Source organism: Culex pipiens, chromosome 2 (assembly GCF_016801865.2).
Source record: "Culex pipiens pallens isolate TS chromosome 2, TS_CPP_V2, whole genome shotgun sequence".
Classification (NCBI taxonomy): domain Eukaryota; kingdom Metazoa; phylum Arthropoda; class Insecta; order Diptera; family Culicidae; genus Culex; species Culex pipiens.
Window position 1 is genome coordinate 119,075,578 of NC_068938.1, and position 20,219 is coordinate 119,095,796.

Below are 20,219 nucleotides of genomic sequence, written 5' to 3' on the forward strand. Positions count from 1 at the left end.
AAAAGGTCAAACACTTTTATTCAGTGTGATATCGAATCAGGTCTGGAGTGACACTCAAGTATCCCTTACATTTCTTCACGGGTCACCGTTTATCCAAAGATAGTAACCCACCGTGAAGAAAGGGGGACACAAATAAACGTCTCCCTACGTAATACAAGCTATCAAGAATAATCGAAATATATTGGAGGAAAAAAAACCATTCGTTTTGCACAAACAGCACACATGCACGAAGAACCACTCCAATTGCGGTGTGAAAAAAATTCACATCATTGAATAAACATCAATTTGCTGGAACCGAGCTAACGAGTTGATTGAAGGTAAGCTCTATTATATTGATTCCGAACCCTTCAATCGTTCGCTTCTTCGGAAGATGGCAGCAGAATAAGAAAAGGATAGCAGCCGGCACAGGCTCACATCCAAACACATGTATAGTACACAATTTCGATCTCCAATCGTTTTCCTTCTCGTACCGGTACAATAGGAAAACTGCTTTCGAGTGCTCAGCTCCACTTTTCCGGGATTCCTTTGCGCTTTTTGTAGAATGATTTTTTACACAATATACTGGAATGTAAACGAAACATAAACCCTTAACCAACAGACGGTCAAAACTGTAAAAAATAATATAAATTCTAAAATATACACCCAAAACTGGCAGCGCTAGTCCGAGAGAATGATGGTCTCGAGTCGAGAGAATAGTGGTACCATTCACGGACGCAGAGAACACAGCTCGAGATGGGCGATAGAACTATTCTCGCGAGGTTCATTTGCAAAAAAAGTTCATCCGTCAAACAAAAAACCAAAAGTGTCGACAACGGGAATCGAACCAGAGACCTTTGACAAACCAATCCAATGACTTAGCTGCCTCGGCCACCACAGCTTGGTGACCAAGGAGAAGTCAGAAGTCGATGTATGACACTTGTTGGAGATTTATTGATTCAACTAACGTATGAACTCATTTGTTATGATGGTGTGAGTTGGTACCATTATTCTATCGATTTTGGCACTGAGCCCTCAATAAATTTTGAGAGAACGATTATCTCGACTCTGAATTTTGGGTGTAGAATTATGAGAAACTAATAATTTGGATATTGATAGTTTTGAATCGGTCACATAAACGATATTCATAACCTGCAGTATAAATTAAATGTCATTTAATTAACATGGTGCAGAATGTAACGCAATTTGTAAAATATTTCAATACAGTTGACTGTTCATGTTTCGATATTGAACAAAAACAACAATCTATCCACTTTAACGACCCCCAGGTCTTTTTTGGTCTCTATGACAAGTTTCTGCTCGAATCTAGGAGTCCAAAGGCTTGAATGAGGAGAGCACCCAGACCTCTTTCTACCTCAAGGAAACTTCCACACCAAGGTTCGTACTGACGACCTTTGAATTGCGATTCCAACCGCCGCCAGCGATTCCACCGGAGCATGATTGGTTTGGTGTGTTGTTTGTCCTTATACGGGGGAGACGACTCTTTCACCTTGAATGACTTAACGGTCTAACCAAGAAGGCTGGAGCAGATGAGAATCGAACCCATGATCATCCGCTTACAAATCGGTCAGCGTAACCATTTGACCACGCCAGCTATTGAAGGAGATTTCGATAAATGAGGAATCAGGTTCAAAAACGAGGGTAACAAAATATGCTTACAGTTAGGACTGATTTTGACTTATATATGCAGAAAAGTTGGTCAACAAAAGAAACATAAATAAATTGTTCGCTCTACATTATTGTCTTGGTGGGGACCGTCTGGGATCGAACCCAGTCCAACTGGGGTGAGAGGCAACTACGCTTACCAACACCACCGGTCCCGGATCAACAAAATAAACATACCTTCCGAAATCGAGACAGTTATGCGTAGAACGACAGTACATGTATTTATGCTGCCAACCAATGACTTTCCACTGCCACACGCAAATGTTATATATTTGGCATACCTGTGGCAAATGAGTGTAATAGAAAACAAATCTCCCAGTAGGGTTTAATTGTATATCTATGGGATATATATTAATTAAATTTAATCCTTTCATTGCTGTCTTTAGTATTTTGGCGATTGCCATAATGGCGTCATCCATAAAGTATGTCACGCTCTAGGGGGGAGGGGGGACTGAGCAAGTGTTATAAGTATAGGAAAAGCGTGACAAAGGGGGGGAGGGGGGGTACATTTTGGCTGATTTTAGCATGACGTACTTTATGGATGAAGCCTAAAAAATGTCGTTTTCAACAATCACGGAAAAATTTATTCATGGTAAAAACCTCTATTTTAATCAGAGCTTCCTCCAAATTTTGGTTAACATCCTGAGTGCGCTTATTACCTTATTCGAACCTAACACAACGTGTGACCCCTCCTCCTTCTCATATGGTACAGAGATGTATGGCCTGTTTTCACAAATTAACACGTACACGCCTAATCGGAGCCTTCTTTTCATACTGTTTTTCACTCATTTCCCCTGTAAGTTGCATGCAATGAGTGCAATGAGTGCTTCAAAAAAAAGATCAACACATTTTGCGTTGCGGGAGCACCGGTTTATGCAAAGTAAAATCTTTCTTTAAGGATTTTTGAGACTTGCACTTTGGCTTATTGAAAACAATGTTCTCCCCCCCAAAATATTTTCCATTCACAAAAGCTGTACCATGCGGAAAAAACGAGGGTAAACCACAGAGTCGCGTTCCACCAGACCAAAGTTGTTGCTGGCTGCCAAAAAAAAAAGTATCAAATGACGAAAACGTCGATAAAGTACCCGGGAGCATGTGTAAACATAGAACGAAAGGCTGTCAAAGAAAGGTCTTTAGCAGGAATTCCACAGCTTCCTTTACATCCACCTTTCTCTCTCTCTCTATTTTGAGCAATATCATCTTCATTCCTCCTTCCAGAAACCACCTTTTGACGACGGACGAGCTCGTTAATAGGATGTCAATGAATAGAGATGTTTTTTTTTTTCGCTCGGCAAAACGATTATTCTGTTCTCACAATTTACAAGATTAGTTTTACTTTCCTTTTCTTTACAATTTGAGCAACAAAAAAAAGGAAACTTATTTATATATTTTCTTTATTACCCATTTCGCGTCCGCGTCAAGAGGCTTTGAGAGTTGAGAACGAAAAGAAAAAAAAATCGTTTGAAAAACGAGACGAAAGTACCAAGATAGCTCAGCGCAGTGCCAAAGCACAACATCTGTAGGCGTTTTGTTTTCGGGAATTTCGCTCGAAAACGCCCGAGATTTTGCGGCGGATTTATTTTCTTTTCCTGCCTTTTTGCTGGCTGCTGCTGGTGCTACAAGAGGGTATTTCTGCTGCAGTCATACGGGAAGCCAAAATGAGCATCGGTTGATTATGTTTAGAAGGATAATCTCCGAAAGACCGTCATCATCGGCGAGGCACTCACACTCAAAATATTGTATTGTTTTGGAATGGGATTATCGTTGTAATTCTTTAGAAACGACTTGGCAAAAGATGTTCTTCTTGAGTGGACAAAAAAAACTATAATTGATACATCTGTTGAACGTGACAAAAAGGGCGTGAAACGGAAATTGGGTGTGAAATGATTTTTGAAAAAAAGATGAAAAAAATATCGTCCTCCTTTAATTCCTTTAGTTCCAATCTAAATTGACTTTACTCATGATTATGATACGACTTTTTAGAAAAGCATTAAATTTTACCCAAAAACATTAAATTTTCTATTCGTGAAGCTTTCGCTTGATGCTGTAGTCGGCCTCTTCTAAGAACGATACGATTGTTTCATGTAAGAAAAATCATTTCATGCAAAGGGACCATCCATAAATCACATGGACAATTATATCATCACACACGATCAGACAAACGCATTGAAACGCAAATCATTAAAAAAAATTAAAACTCTATCGATCACTTCTCACTAGAGCCATCAAGTTGTGAACGTGCGAAACGGTCTAAGTGTTTGATAGAGTAAGTGCAAACACAAGGGTTTCCAGAAGCGTTTATTACTTGCCAGTCTGCCAATTAATTACTCAAATTACTGGTCCAAAATGATTAATTACATAAATTACTTAATTACTTTTCACTACGATAAAAAACATTTAATTTTAATTTAAGTATTCATTTCTACGGTTCTAAACTAAATTATTTATAAATAGCTCATTCGATAGCTCTTCTAAAAATTATGCTGTTTATTATATTTTTTTTTGTACCGATCTGGATATTGTGAATTATAATTTTAATTGAAAATAGCTATAGGCGATCAAACTTCAAAAATGCCCCCACTAGAGGACGCTGAAACTTTGGGTGATGTTTACATAATATCTTACAGTGAATTAATTGGTTTAAAATTTGGAATTGTTTTATTTTATTATAAAATTGACATCATTTCAGGTAAAAAATAAGTAACTCAATTGCTATAAACAATAATATTTGTTTTATGGCCAATTTAACCTGTTCATTATCTGATTCGAAATTCCATTATGTTTCACGTTTCAATCAACCGTACCCTTATCAATCAATTGCAAAAGAAGATTATTGAAGTCGTGTTTGTCATAAAGGCAAAACAACATACTGTACTGTTTTACTTCAATGTTTGAGTTTTAATATAATTAATTATTAATTTAAAATTGTATTCAGTTTATTGCAAGTTTATCGAAGTTGTTTGAAAAAAGGCCCCCTGATTTTTCGAGCCAAACATAAACTTTGACAAATATTTGCAGCGGCTCTTCATGAAAATTGTGAAATTCATCAAAATAACGTTAAGTTTTAAAATGTTTTTCAACATTGGTTTGACATTATTTTGCATTTTTTTTTCTCAAGCATATTAAAAAAATCCGTTACTGAAAATACGGATTATGTGAAATGTGACAATTACATTGGATTTAATTTGTGCATCTGAATATTAGTCGATTTTAATTTCACTGAGTTTGATTTTTGACATTTGTCTCAGACATATTTGGAAATTTTTCGGGAAAATAGTTTAGCTCTTTAGAGAGATAAGGACTGTCAATTTCTGCTGATTATGAAAAAATATAAAAATTGTATTTTTCGTATTATTTTTGATAATTTTTTTTATTATTTTCAATATTTTTTTAAATTATTTTTAATATACTTTTATTTATTTTTAAATTGCTATCACTTGAGAAGTTGTTTTTAGAAATGATAATTCACTAATTTTTTTAATTATATGATCCACATAAACTTTTTTTGATAATTTTGATAATGTAGTTCTTGCAAAACAAAAAAAATTATAATTACTTAATGAAAATGAATAGATTTCGGATTCACTAAACATTTTTCACTGGGTAATATATGATGGCGTTGCCTTTTGTTGTTAATCAGCTTCTATAAACAACATGTAAAAATAAATTTTAGGAGAGTTTTAGGAGAGAACTATGGCAAATTAGGCCTTCTACATACAGAGCCAGTCTTTTTTAATCTTTATGTTTCAATCTTATTTGAAATTAATAAAATACTGTTATAATAGATTATATGTAAAAAGTAAATAGTTTCGTAGAAGAAGTACAATTAAAAAAAAATTACTTAAATTACTCAAAAATTACTTAAATTACCAATCAACTACATTAAATTACTCTAATTACCATAAATTACTAATGAATTAAAGAATTACCTAATTACCAGCTAAAAATCAAAGTAATTATTAATTACTTGCCAGTCCGAGGCCTTGCTGGAAACCCTTGTGCAAACAGTTTGATGTAACTGACGAACGCGTGTAAATGAGCAGAATTGAATTCAAAATTGCAATATGATGTTATTAATACTTCAAAACTATTTAAATTGCGGATTGATGAAATCCTTTATTTTATGATATGTTTTATGTGGGGAGAGGATTTGAGGATGCTTAAAGTTGTTGTGTTTGTGTCATGTGATATTTGAACGACTCCCAAGACCAGAGATTTTTTCAGAATGGAATACAATGTTTACAATCAATTCCAATGAACGGTGATTACTCTGACACAGATTACTCGCGATATTCGCTCTGGACCATGTGGCCATGTTTCGATTTTAAATCAGAAACAAACAAACAGAAATAAAAAAACAGACGTTACTAACATTCCTGTACCCTTGTAATCGAGATCTACAAACTGACATGGCGGGTGCCGTCGGTGGCCAATGACTGTTACCTGAGCAGTTCTCCACGGAATCGGTATTTTTTCTTTGATTTTAATTTTTGTATTTTTTAATCCGGCTGAAACTTTTCTGGTGCCTTCGGTATGCCCAAAGAAGCCATTTTGCCATTTAGTTTGTCCATATAATTTTCCATACAAATTTGGCAGCTGTCCATACAAAAATGATGTATGAAAATTCAAAAATCTGTATCTTTTGAAGGAATTTTTTGATCGATTTGGTGTCTTCGGCAAAGTTGTAGGTATGGATACGGACTACACTGGAAAAAATTATACACGGTAAAAAAAATTTGGTGATTTTTTTATTTAACTTTTTATCACTAAAACTTGATTTGCAAAAAAAAAACACTATTTTAATTTTTTTATTTTTTGATATTTTTTAGAGGACATAAAATGCCAACTTTTCAGAAATTTTCAGGTTGTGCAAAGAATCATTGACCGAGTTATGAATTTTTTAATCAATACTGATTTTTAAAAAAATCGAAATTTTGGTCGCAAAAAATTTTTAACTTCATTTTTAGATGTAAAATTGAATTTGCAATCAAAAAGTACTGTAGTGAAATTTTGATAAAGTGCATTTTTTCAAAATAGTCGCAGTTTTTCATTTTTTTAAATTAGTGCACATGTTTGCCCACTTTTGAAAAAAATATTTTTGAAAGCTTAGAAAATTCTCTATATTTTGCTTCTTCGGACTTTGTTGATACGACCTTTAGTTGCTGAGATATTGCAATGCAAAGGTTTAAAACAGGAAAATTGATGTTTTCTAAGTCTCACCCAAACAGCCCACCATTTTTCAATGTCGATATCTCAGCAACTAATGGTCCGATTTCCAATGTTAAAATATGAAACATTTGTGAAATCGGAAATCTTTTCGCAAACAATATTTTCAAAAAAATTAAATCAAGACTAACATTTTAAAAGGGCGTAATATTGAATGTTTGGCCTTTTTGAAATGTTAGTCTTGATTTGAAAATTATGAAATATTGTTTTCGAAAAGATCGGAAAATTTCACAAATGTTTCATATTTTAACATTGGAAATCAGACCATTAGTTGCTGAGATATCAACATTGAAAAATGGTGAGCTGTTTGGGTGAGACTTAGAAAACATCAAATTTCCTGTTTTTAAACCTTTGCATTGCAATATCTCAGCAACTAAAGGTCGTATCAACAAAGTCCGAAGAAGCAAAATGTAGAGAATTTTCTAAGCTTTTCAAAAATATTTTTTCAAAAGTGGGCAAACATGTGCACTTATTTAAAAAAATGAAAAACTGCGACTATTTTCAAAAAAGTCACTTAAATATGGATTTAACTTGAAAACGGTGCACTTTATCAAAATTTCACTAAAGTAATTTTTGATTGTAAATTTGATTTTACATCGAAAAATCGAGTTGAAAAGTTTTTGCGACCAGAATTTCGATTTTTTGAAAAAATCAGTATTGTTTAAAAAATGCATAACTCGGTCAAAGATTTTTTGCACAACCTTGAAATTTCTGAATAGTTATCAAAAAATAAAAAAAAATTAAAAATAGTGTTTTTTTGTAAATCAAGTTTTAGTGATAAAAAGTTAAATAAAAAGTATTTTTTTCCAGTGTAGTCCGTATCCATACCTACAACTTTGCCGAAGACACCAAAACGATCAAAAAGTTCCTTCAAAAGATACAGATTTTTGAATTTTCATACATCATTTTTGTATGGACAGCTGCCAAATTTGTATGGAAAATTATATGGACAAACTAATGATGCAAAATGGCTTCTTTGGGCATACCGAAGGCACCAAAAAAGTTTCAGTCGGATTAAAAAATACAAAAAAAAACGAATGACCGAAATCCTAGAGAACTGCTCACCTACCCACCACTGATCTAGTTTAGCAATCATGGTGTTTAATACTTTCAGCGCATTCCAACATGCTATTGATAAGGTAAACACTACTAGATCGTCGAGGCCTATGACCGATAGTGCTGATAGTATTACGGTCCTGTTCAGCAACGGAGGGCAACCATGGGTAGTATCCTACGCTCATGCTCTCATTCAGCTTCTTAGACATAAGAATAACATTTGAGAAAGGTGTAAATCAAAAAGAACAAACATGTAATAATTAAAATGGCTGAATTTGAAACCGTTGCATTGTATCAAAAAGTGGGAACAGTCAACTTGTTGAAAATTTAACAAGAAATTAATGACAGAACCATATTTTTTTGTAATTCTTTAAACTTAATTCTTAACATTAAATTTCACTTAACTTCCCATAGAAATTCCCATACAAAATTGGAAAAATAGGTGTGCTCACTAAAGATGGACTACTTATTTTTTCTTTCATAGTTATATTACACCTGTTCCATTCCAAATTATTCTTTATTAAGATAATTCTCGCTTACTTTTTCAAAAGGTCCTATTAACATAGGATTGTTTTAAAAAGTACTCTAGAATTAACGTCTAGTTTCGAAGATACGACGTGAACGGGGAGGGTTGTACAATTGGGTTTTACTTTTAAGTAATTTTTAAAGTCTTTTTGTTGACAAACTATTGAGAAACATTAAAATATTATTATATTTACAAAGAAAAAAAATCATGGTTCTGGCAATATACCCTTTATCGGTCCATTTCTATTATCGGCTAAAAAATGATGTTTCAATAGCGGCTAACTTCAAAAGTGACTAGAATGGGTCGAAAAGCTTAGTGTAACGGTGTATTTCTTTATTTGTATATCTGGGAATGTGGTTATAATTTGGGTTAGAAAACAAGTTTAAAGTTACCTAAAAAATGTATTAATTTGCATCTTTTTATTCCGCATAAATTGAGGTAAAATTTCATCGAAAAAGATAAGCTTGTTATGGAGAAGCATGGTATTCTGTGTTTAAATCCTACCAAGGATTACCACTACGTCATGTCAAGGGCCTTGATTGCTCATTTCAGCGCTGCTCATGTAACGAATGCATAGCAACAAAGTATGCTGCTATGTAATTAGAATAACAATCCACGAATTGAATATTATTTCAAAGCCAAATGTTTTCTTTTGAAAATCCTCTCCTGACAAGGCATCTTTACAAAATAGTATATTTTTTTTGCAACCAGCAGACAGCTCTGTTTTCGCTTCACATAGTAAACGTCTTGAAAAATCCTCATCATGCTTTCATTTCGCGACTTTGCTAATATGTACCAGTACCTGCTGCCATATGCAATTGTTGTTGTTGTTCTGGGGGTTGCTTTTCATCCCCAGATGATGGTCATAAAGTTTTATGAGGCCTACTTGGATTGTGGGAGCTCTTCCAGTTCAGGGTAAAGCTTAAATTGGCACACATCGAGTCACACAGCGGCACAATCATTTCGCACCTAATATGATTTTTCAACATGCAAAAGCAGCAGCTAAATAAGAGAGTGCAGCACACCACATCATCATCGTCGTCGTCGCCATCCTGAGCATCTTTGTCTAAAGCGCAACAACCGTGACAACGAGGCGCAAGCAGAGGTGCCGTTTGGAGTGGCGAAACCCCGGGGAAAACAAAGGCAAACGTGATAAAACCGGAACACACCTGTACTTGTAACGATGATTTATGCTCTGGCACCTCTTGATAATTGCCACAGTGCCGGCTGATTTTTTCAAACGGGTCATGACCGCAAAGAATGCAGCCGGCTGGTGTTTGAAAAATGCAGCGCTGCACTGTACGCGGGACTTCAATTTTCATCACCCTGTTATGATTGTGCATTGAGGATTCTGAAGGATCAGCAGCATTTGGCGTTCGTCATGCGAACACACTACGCGGAGTAGCGCTGCTTGCAAAAGGGTTGTCGGAACCCCGTACTGCTGCACACGAGCTCATATTAGTATTGTGCATTTACGGTAGAGAATACTGCAAATACATATTCTGCATGCCACAGATACTAATACAGCGCGGATGGAGATACAATAGGGTGATGTGGTAAAAAGCAATTATAGTTAAATTAAACGAAAATTATAATTAAAAACTACAAAAAATACAACAAATAATTAAAACAGCCATTATAAATCATCAAATCATATAAACGTTACCCTTAATATTTGTTCATATCCTACCCATTTCAGATGGATAAATGAATGATCGTTAAACCCACAGGAATGGAAGAAAAGCGGGTGTAGAGACTCTTCACACAGACGCCCTTGTTTTCTTACCCTTTTAAACATAAAAAAAAATAAAAAATCATCCGATCATCCACGGAAATTGGTAATAAAGAAAATGCTGCTCTTTTAACTGAGCCTACCTTAACTACGTAGTCTTGGTTTACTGTCCCAGTCAGAAGTAACGTGTACCAACCCTATTCCTGGCGCATTAAAACAGTTATTCACCACAAATACACGTACCAACTCTTTGCAAAGTCTGACTGGTTGCATGTATTCGCATTACGTTATATCAACTTTACGCGACACTTCTTTCTCTCATTATCCACTGCTGTGTGCCGTACCGGCCAAGGTACGAAGTTTTTGTTTTCAATTATGTTAATACTGGATTGTGAGCTGCCGTTTTTTTGTGCTTCAATTTTTCATGCCTTTTCTGTCTCTCGCATTACTACACGAGCTGCTGCTGCTGGCTAGGCCCAGTTCAGAGTGTACAGAGAGGCACTTGAGTGGCAACAGCTTCTCCATGGGCAGAGTACCTGAATTTAGCTCTGATCACACAACTCGCCGTTTCGTTTGCACAACGAGAGGGGTAGGGGACAGGATGGTAGAGTTCTGAGGAATAGAGAGCCTATATGGAGAGGCGAAATGTCACTCTCAGGGTTCCAATCGAACTGTCAAATCGGGGTTCCAATCGAGCAACAAGATCATGCAAGAACAAGGTTGGAATCAATTTAAATTTATTTTGGCAAAAAAACGAGACTTACAACAATCACAAGTATTGTAAAACTGTTGATGGTAAAAATCTGGTAGTTTTTGTTATGTTTGGGCCAGTTCGGTACAAGTAAAATGCTAGCACCAAAGAAAAACAAAAAGTTTTTCAACCTTAAATTTGAATGACCTTGGGTGTTTGAATTTTCTCCCAGAACATTTCATTTCCCTATGTAGGTCCCTACTGAGGAAGCCTCATCCTTAGTGCTAACATATTAGCATAATTTCAGCGATAAAAAAGTGGGTTAATCTCAGATGTTTTATCGCCTTTTGTGTGAGGCGTGAGGGGACCAGAAGCTGCGGGCGGTTTTTTAAAGAACCATTTTTCAACTGTTCGCAACGAGTTTCTTGAACACCAGAACGTCTTATATGCCACCATCTCACTTCTAGAGATCACGCACCTAGGTCAGGTTTGCGATCATTGCGCGAAGGAAACTCTATCTGTGCTGTTGAATTAATAAGCAATGGTAAAGTTAATTAATGCATTCATATTGACTGCAGAACGTACAACAAAAAATAATACAGAATTTCTCGAACAAAGAGGCAATTGAAAAGTATTAAATTACAGCTGCCCCGTACAGAGCCTCGGAATTTGAGGTGAGAGTAACGTATGTTTGAACGCTCTGTGGAATTCTTCTGGTGTTATGAATTAGAGCATATTCTACGGCTGATTCCTTGCAATTAGTTTTTCAGCATTCCTAACTGTTGTTAAGCCAGTAGTGTTTGACGTTTAATTGGAATAGTTTATTTGTTTCGTGGCACTTTTTTTTTATAAATGCTCAAAGCAACAAAATTTAATATACACCCTTACCAAAAATCATGATTTTTTGAGTTCCAAATCCCACTTTTCATACGATGAGTTCAGGTACTACAACCATAAAAATGGTTATATGGGTTGAACTGAAAATAACGTATGAAAAGTGGGATTTGGAACTCAAAAAATCATGATTTTTGGTAAGGGTGTAACATACTTTTTCTTAGATGAACCTAAAAAAATGTAAAATATAAATTTATTTAAAAAAAAATGGGATCCGTGGTGTAGGGGTAAGCGTGATTGCCTCTCACCCAGTCGGCCTGGGTTCGATCCCAGACGGTCCCGGTGGCATTTTTCGAGACGACAGTTGGACTAACAATCCAAAGGTCGTCAGTTCGAATCCCGGGGTGGATGGAAGCTAAGGTGTAAAAAAAAGTTTGCAATTGCATCAACAATCAAACCTTCGAACACCTAGTTTCCAGTAGGAATCTCGCAATCGAGAACGCCAAGCAATGCTGTAGAGCGAATAATTTGATTTGATTTAAAAAAAATGCTATAACGTACTCAATTTAAAATCGATTAATAATGTTTTATCTTTTATCAATGAAAATAAAATGACAATAATACATAAATTCATATAATATTTCAAGTTCAAACAAATGGGAACCATGAACAAATTTAAAATCTATGGTGGAAATGAACGATGAAAAAGAACGTTTCTTTTTTTGGTAGGTTCTTATAACCTGAAAGCTGTAAGTGCATTTTTGAACGGTTTTTTTTCTGTAGGATAATTTTAAGAATCATAGAAAGTATCAAAATAAACATAACAGACTAGACTTAGACTTTTTTCTCCCCCATGTATAAAATGCATTTTAAAACACTTTTTCCAGCCAAATGTTGAAACTATGGCTTGTTATTTCAATATTTGTTTTTTGCCCCTATTATAAAGTATTATTTATCTTTTGGTTATTTTTGTTGAGAGCTTTTAAGAAATATTGTTCAGGTGGGGCAAGTGTACCATATGGATTTTTAGTATGGAAAATACGAATTGCTGTAACAACATATTTTATTGGGAAATGAATACATTAAAGAACTTAAAAACTGATAAACAGTTGTTGAAAAAAAATGTCCGCACAAAATATAGTGATATTATGAAAATAACTATCATCTGAATCATCTAAGTAATATTTTGTTTCGTAAAAACGATCATTTTTTTAGTAAAATATTATTATTTAATCAAAAAATGAAAGAAACGTTTCAAATACATTCTAATCTGATGTATCTAAGTGATAAAAGTTCAATTGTTAGCAAATTAACATGTTGTTTAATGCATTGTTCCTCTTGCCCCAACGGGTTGTTCACCTTGCCCCACTAGTTGAATAGAACGTACGGAAAATCAACAATTTTAAAATCATTTTTTACATTAAAAACAGTATTTTTAAAAAAATTTGTTCTATCAAAGTCTTAGTCAAGACCTGGAATAAGATGATTATAAAAAAAATCCGACAGATTTTTTAACGTTTTTAATGGGTTATAACGAGCATTTCCTTAGCTTGTTACACTTGCCCCACTTTCCCCTAATTCATTTGGTTTTTTTCGTTTTAAACGGTTTTTATTTACGTAGTCCAAGCATTACAATATACAGAAAATTTCAGCTAGCAAATGTTCAAATAATTACCAAAAATCTTCTCAAACAACATTTTATAATTCCATCTTAACTGTCTAATATGTTCCTGAAATTTCGCTACTGTTCCACTCTTCAAATTGCTCAAACTTAAACGCATTGCCTCTGCCACTAACCATAGGGGTTAGAAAGAATCGTATTGCTACAAAAATGCTACAATGTTAGAAGTGAATAATTTTTTTTTCTAAAATTAAGCCTAACCCTTTAAGGCCTGAATTAAAAAAAAATTATTGGTTAACGATGGGAAAGTTATAGGCCACCTTTGACAATTTTGATTTTTGGTATATAACTCATCTGGTTTGAAAGAGTTAATCTAAGTCTAAGGTCCAAAATTTAAAATTAGCTAAAAGTTTAAAAAAGCCCTTTTGTATGTATGTATGTATGTATGTATTTGAACCCCCGTCTTGGCAGGACTTGGCCATGACCACAGTATATTTCAACTGAGACGGTTCGGTTAGTAACCACCATATGTCTCAAGAACCTTTGAAGCGAATACCTTTCTCTGGCTAACGATTTCTTCTGAAATTGTACAGACATAGATCGGTAATGCAGATGACTCGGGCCAGGCAATCCACGACTCCCTCGTCCAGTTCATGAGTATATGAGATGGCCCTGGGCTGTTTTGAGACGGTGTTAGTAGTTATATAATGGTTTGATATATTATACCTTGTGACATTATTTCGCCACTACGGATCAATTCAGTTCTAGAGCATTAACTCCATGATGGCCGACTGGTTAGCGTCCCAGACCATCAATCCAAAGGTGTGAGTTCGAATCCCACCTGATTCTTAAAGGTTTTTTGTTCAATTCCTGATTCCAAATTTCAAGGGAACCGACCGGGATTTGATCCCTGAACCTTCTGCTTTCGAGGCAGAAGCCGCAACCATTAAGCCACGGAGCCGGTTAAAAGTTTAAAAAAGCCCTTTTGATTAAAAATGCAAAATAAACGTTATACAATCATTTGTACAAGCAACTAAAATAACAAAAAAAGTTCAATTAGTTACAATTTTTGCTCCCTCCCTTAAATCACTGTTTTTCATTCCATGGCTTGTGATTTAAATTTGAAAAAAAATGTTCTGAAAACAACACATTATAGTGTTTATACTTATGCTGTATTCTAAAACTAGGCTGTAACGAATTGGTAACTTACCGCCGCTCGTTTGGTGATGCAGCTGTAACGGCCCTCCGGCAGCGCTCGCAGCCATATTGTGCGGCAGAAATGCCGCCGCAACGGCTGCGTGCGCGTTAAAGTAGGCCATCCGCGAGGCCATCTGCATCTGGTGCGAATCCGACGAAAACGGGCTTTGGCCCATTCCCGGGTAGAGCGATGGTGTCACGGCGGACACCACGCCACTAGGCCGGGAGCTGTCGCTCAGGCCGAGGAGCTCCTGAATTGCGAACGGCGATCGCTGCGGCATGGTTTGCGGTGGCCGCACGGTGGTAGCTCCCGGCGCCGTTACGTGAATTGTTTCAGGTCGTGGTAACGAGTCCAGATTCATTGTTTCACTTCTCACACACACACACACACACACACACACGGACTAGCCAAAAAATAGGCTTTGGTCTGATACTTTCATTTCACGTATTCCGGATAAAAAAGTTTTGCTTATTTTATTATGCTCGTTGTTGTGGTCTTCGTTCTATCAGTTATTTTTTACAATCCCGACGGTATTTGCTTAGACTATATTACACTCGCTTTCTTCTAGATAAACACCTAAAAGCCATTTCCACTTGAGTAACTTTTCGTTGTAAGCTGATAAATTCTCTGAAAACCGAATCCCATAAACTGGTTTGTCACCAAACCATGATATAATGATACAAGTCCCAACCAATCTTATAAGAACAGGAGGACACACTTTTCATGAGAACTTTTTTTTTCAAGTTGCGGAGAAAGGCGCAGAAACATCCGAACGGTTGTGATATCACGGTGAAACTAAAATTTAAATGTCATCATAACCGCACGTACATACAATAATTTATCACAACCGAGCACGCGACGCGAACGAGGCGCACGAGATAAACAAAGCACACATTGAGAACTGAACACTGCACACCGCTTGCTTGCTTGCCCGCTGGTACTACACGCGCAAAGGACGAAGAAGAGTTGGTCCAAGTTGGCGACGGCGATGCCACGCGAGAGGTGCATAACACGACGACTTCAAAATTCTATATGGATGGCTCTGCGTTTTTTCCGCCCGCGAAAGGACCACGTTGCCTTCCAAACTGCTGCTTCTCAGAGCACATGCATGTGTATTGAGGCGCGCGCGAGCAGCAAAGAAAAAAAAATACTCACACTCACAATTGAGAAGGCCCTGCCGAGCATCGTAAACGTGAGGAGGAAAGCATACGCAAATAAAAACATTACACACAAACATAAAGAGACGAGGGCAAGAGCAAGGGTTTCCAGAAGCGTTTATTACTTGCCAGTCTGCCAATTAATTACTCAAATTACTGGTCCAAAATGATTAATTACAAATTACTTTTCACTACGATAAAAAACATTTATTTTAAATTTAAGTATTCATTTCTACGGTTCTAAACTAAATTATTTATAAATAGCTCATTCGATAGCTCTTTCAAAAATTATGCTGCTTACTTTTTTTTGTAACAACCTGTATTGTGAATTTCGCGTATAATGAATGGCGATGAAACTGAAACTTTGAGTGATGTTTACATGATATCACACAGCGAGTTAATTCGTTTGAAATTTGGAATTGTATAAGTATTTAAGTATACCATTATCCGGTAAAAAATAAGTAGCTCAATTGATATCTAGAGTTTTTTAATAGGTCATATAAACATTTGAAACACAATAGCTTATAGGACCTTTAAAAAAAACTCTGCATATGAACAATAATTATTGTTTCATGTCCAATTTGACCTGTTCATTTGCTGATTCGAAATTCCATTATGTTTCACGTTTCAATCAACCGAACCCTTATCAATCAATTGCAAAAGAAGATTATTAAAGTCATAAAAGCAAAAAAAAATACTGTACTGTTTTACTTAAAAATATGAATTTTAATGATATTTTTAAGTTTATTGGAAGTCTAATGCCATTAAAATATAATAGTTGTTTGAAAAAAGGCCATAAACTTTGACAAATATTTGCAGCGGCTATTCTTGAAAATTGCGAAATTCATCAAAATAACGTTAAGTTTTAAAATGTTTTTCAAAAATTGGTTTGACATTACTTTGCATGTTTTTTTTCACAAGCAAATTAAAAAAAAATCTGTTACCGAAAATACGGATAATGTGAATGTGACATTTATATTGGATTGAATTTCTGCATCTGAATATTATTCGATTTTAATTTCACTGAGTTTGATTTTTATAATTGAAACATTTGTCTCAGAAATAATAATCTCGCTCTTAATAGAGAGATATTACAGGACTGTCAATTTCTGCAGATGATGAAAAAATATGAATAAAAAAATTATTTCCATTGATTTGTAAATGGCTATCACTTGAAATCTTTTTTCTATCACTAATAATTACGTGCATTCTGGTTTTAAATATTTGACCCACATAAACTTCAAATAATTTTCGCTGCCTATTAGAAGGAAAAGCATAACAAATTAATCAATTCTAATGTAATTCTTGCAAAAGAAACATATTTTTATTATAACTTAATAAAATAAATAGATTTCGGATTAACAAAAAAAAAAATTCACTGGGTAACAGCTTCGATAAACAACATGATAAAAATAAATTTTAGGAGAGTTTTAGGAGAGAACTAAAGGCCTTCTACATACAGAAACAGACTTTTTAAATCTTTGTGTTTCACTCTTATTTGAATATAAAAAATAAATAGTTTCGTGGCAGAAGAACATTTAAAAAAAATCAATTACTTTAATTACTCAAAATTACTCTAATTACCATTTAATTACTTTAAATTACTCTAATAACCATGAATTACCAAGTAATTAACGAATTACCTAATTACCAGCTAAAAATCAAAGTAATTATTAATTACTTGCCAGTCTAAGGCCTTGCTGGAAACCCTTGGGCAAGAGCAGCATGAGGAATCCGGTGATTCTGCGGTAGTAGCATGAAATAGGCACTTCTGGCCATGTGGTGGCTGCTGGTAGAATGATAAAAACCCATCCCGAAGGGAACCACTGCAAGAAACATCCCCTCAAACTGCAAGAATGAGTGAATTGGTGGAAATGTAAAATTAACGAAGCAGGCGTGGCGACAAACACAAACATATTGAAATAACGTGCATACATCGTCATTGAAGGGGAGCAAGAGAGTACATAAAACGCCGTTGGTGAGAGAAATTGTGCAAAGAGAGGCAGAGTGGAGAACCTAAAAAAACATGGCTTGCCAATCTATGCTGGACGTCGACGCATACTACATCAAATCGACCATTCGGATCCGCATCGTAAAATTGGTAAATTTGTCACGAGTTCATATAATACTAATTACAGTACATAATTAGTTCGGAATTGATTAGCCATACCGATGACCAGTCGTTAAACTATTTTGTGTGATTTTTGTTTCTTCGTATCTTCTAAAGCTTTGCCAGGATCTTTCTGCATCTGCTGAGTACTAAAAAAACCCAAGCTTAGCATCGAGTTCCACTCTTCGAATATTTTTTCAGAACGTAACGTCATATCATCTTGATTCTTGACCAATTCAAGACGATTGACGAAGTTCCAAAAATTCAACTTTTCAGTACTCAAATAAGGCATCATCCATAAAGTATGTCCCGCTCTAGGGGATAGGGTGGGGGGCGGGGGGTCTGAGCATGTGTGACATTGCATGTTATAAGTACAGTCCAGACTCAATTATCCGAAGTTTCGATTATCCGAAGTTTCGATTATCCGAAGTTTTGTTGTATGGGATAATGAAATCACGAACAAAAAAAATCACTTTTCATTAATTTTCTTGTTTGTAACATCAAATTTGAGTTCTGCGAACCAATTTTGTTATTTTTTGTTATGCACTTTTCCAACATTTCGTTACCGCCATATTGGCCGCCATCTTGGATTTAAAAATTCTAGATCAATTTTACGTAGTTTAGGGGCTTCGACCAAATCGGCTCAAAATTTTGGTGAAGACTCGTTAAACCGGTCCCGTGTGCATGACGAAGGCCGATTTAAAATAAAGATAAAATATTTTTCTGGTTTCCATATAAAAAAACGCCAGTTTTTGATTTTTGTATTTTTTGAAAATTCAAAATTACAAAATCGGGCTTCGTCATGCACACGGGACATGTCTTGGGAGTCTTCTCCCAAAATTTCAGCCAATTTGGTCCACCCCATCTCGAGATATCGTGGCACCCGTAAATCAACTTGGTGTGCAGAGAAAAACGCTCAGAAAGTTAGACAGTTGGCTTTGCGCATGGCAAAATTCTGAGCTTAAATCGTCTTTAGCTGAGTTAAATCATGAAATATCTTCATAAAACTTTCAGGAGTGATTGAAAATCATCTTTTAAGTGGATTTAATAAATTTTCTGTAATATGAAATTTTGTGATTTTCTACATGTATGTAACCCCTAAGCAAAAAATATCTATTTGTTGAGTGAAGAATTAAATCAATATCAGTGTTTCTGTTAAGTGCAGGGGTGCTCACCATTTTGGCCCTGCAATTTTTTCATTGGTTTTTTCATTGAAATTGTGGCTTGTTATTTCAATTATTTTTTTGCGGTATGAAAGGAAAAGTTCATGGAAGGTATCGTGTATACTTTTACAAAAGGTGGATCATCCTTACATTAAGTCAATCTTGAATGGAAACATCTTAAACTCAATTCCCCTATTAAAACATTTTAGGTACGTTCACATTTTATAATAAGTTCGTTCCAGAAAACCGTGCGCTGCCATTCTTTTGCAAATAAAAATTGGTTGGGAACTGTACATCGGAATTCCACAAACATTCTAAATATTTTTAACTATGATCATCAACCAAAGATAAGAATCAGTCGATAATTATCAACATTATTGACAAGAGTCCACAATTGTTCATTATTTCATGAGATCCTACAAAATTGGGTTAGAGAGGATCATCTGGCCAACATTTAGTGATCATAGTGAAAAAACTTAGCTTTAACATTTTTTTATAGATTTTCATACAACATCAAAAACTAAAACCCCTAAGCCGATTAGTTCCTCAGCATAGATTTTGCTCAAATTCCGGGGATTTCTGGAAAGTATAAAACTGAAAAAATCACAAAGATTAATCTGATTTATTACCTGATGAAGATCAAATTCATCCGACCCTCTAAGATTTGTGGTTCCTGAGTTACCGTCGATTGAAGATAAGGGTTTCGCTCAAAAATCGCCAAAAGTCGATTTTTTGGGAGAATACAAAAATGGAGGGGGTGGCCCGATTTGGATGAAATTCGGGTTTTTGCATGATTTGATAGTCTCAACAGCTCTGCCAAATTTGAGCAGAATCGGAGATGGTAATTTTCAAATGCTGTTCTGCTACAGACGGAATGACCCTTTTGTTAACCCGAAATTGCTGACCATCACTGTGAAATCATCCGATGAGTTATCATCATCTACAACGGTCTCAGGTTTAGTTATTTTTCTTGTGGTTGGACACAGAATTTACACCAAAGCGATCCATTTGCTGCAAACAGACATATGAAATTTATTAGTAATTTTATACAAAATTCTTAATTTCGGCTATAAACTGAAAAAAGGAACGTAAACAAATGTAATTATAATAAGGAAAGAAGAAATATCAATAATGCTACTTACTAAGCTTGCATTAATTTAACAACTACTTTTGACAATACACTTTCATTGCATTTGATTCAATTTATTCAAGGTACTCCGATTCCTGAAAACAATATTTAATA

General features: G+C 35.2%; 1 protein-coding gene across 1 annotated transcript in view; it reads right to left on the bottom strand.

The window, feature by feature from the left end:
• Nucleotides 1-15,549, bottom strand: part of LOC120423148 (visual system homeobox 2-like) — a 56,994-nt gene extending 41,445 nt beyond the window's left edge. Inside the window, exon 1 of the mRNA XM_039586829.2 lies at nucleotides 14,559-15,549. Within this exon, the coding sequence (XP_039442763.1) occupies nucleotides 14,559-14,907 (349 nt within the window). The 5' untranslated portion in view covers nucleotides 14,908-15,549. The remainder of the gene's footprint in view (nucleotides 1-14,558) is intronic.
• Between the last annotated feature and the right edge of the window lie 4,670 nt (nucleotides 15,550-20,219).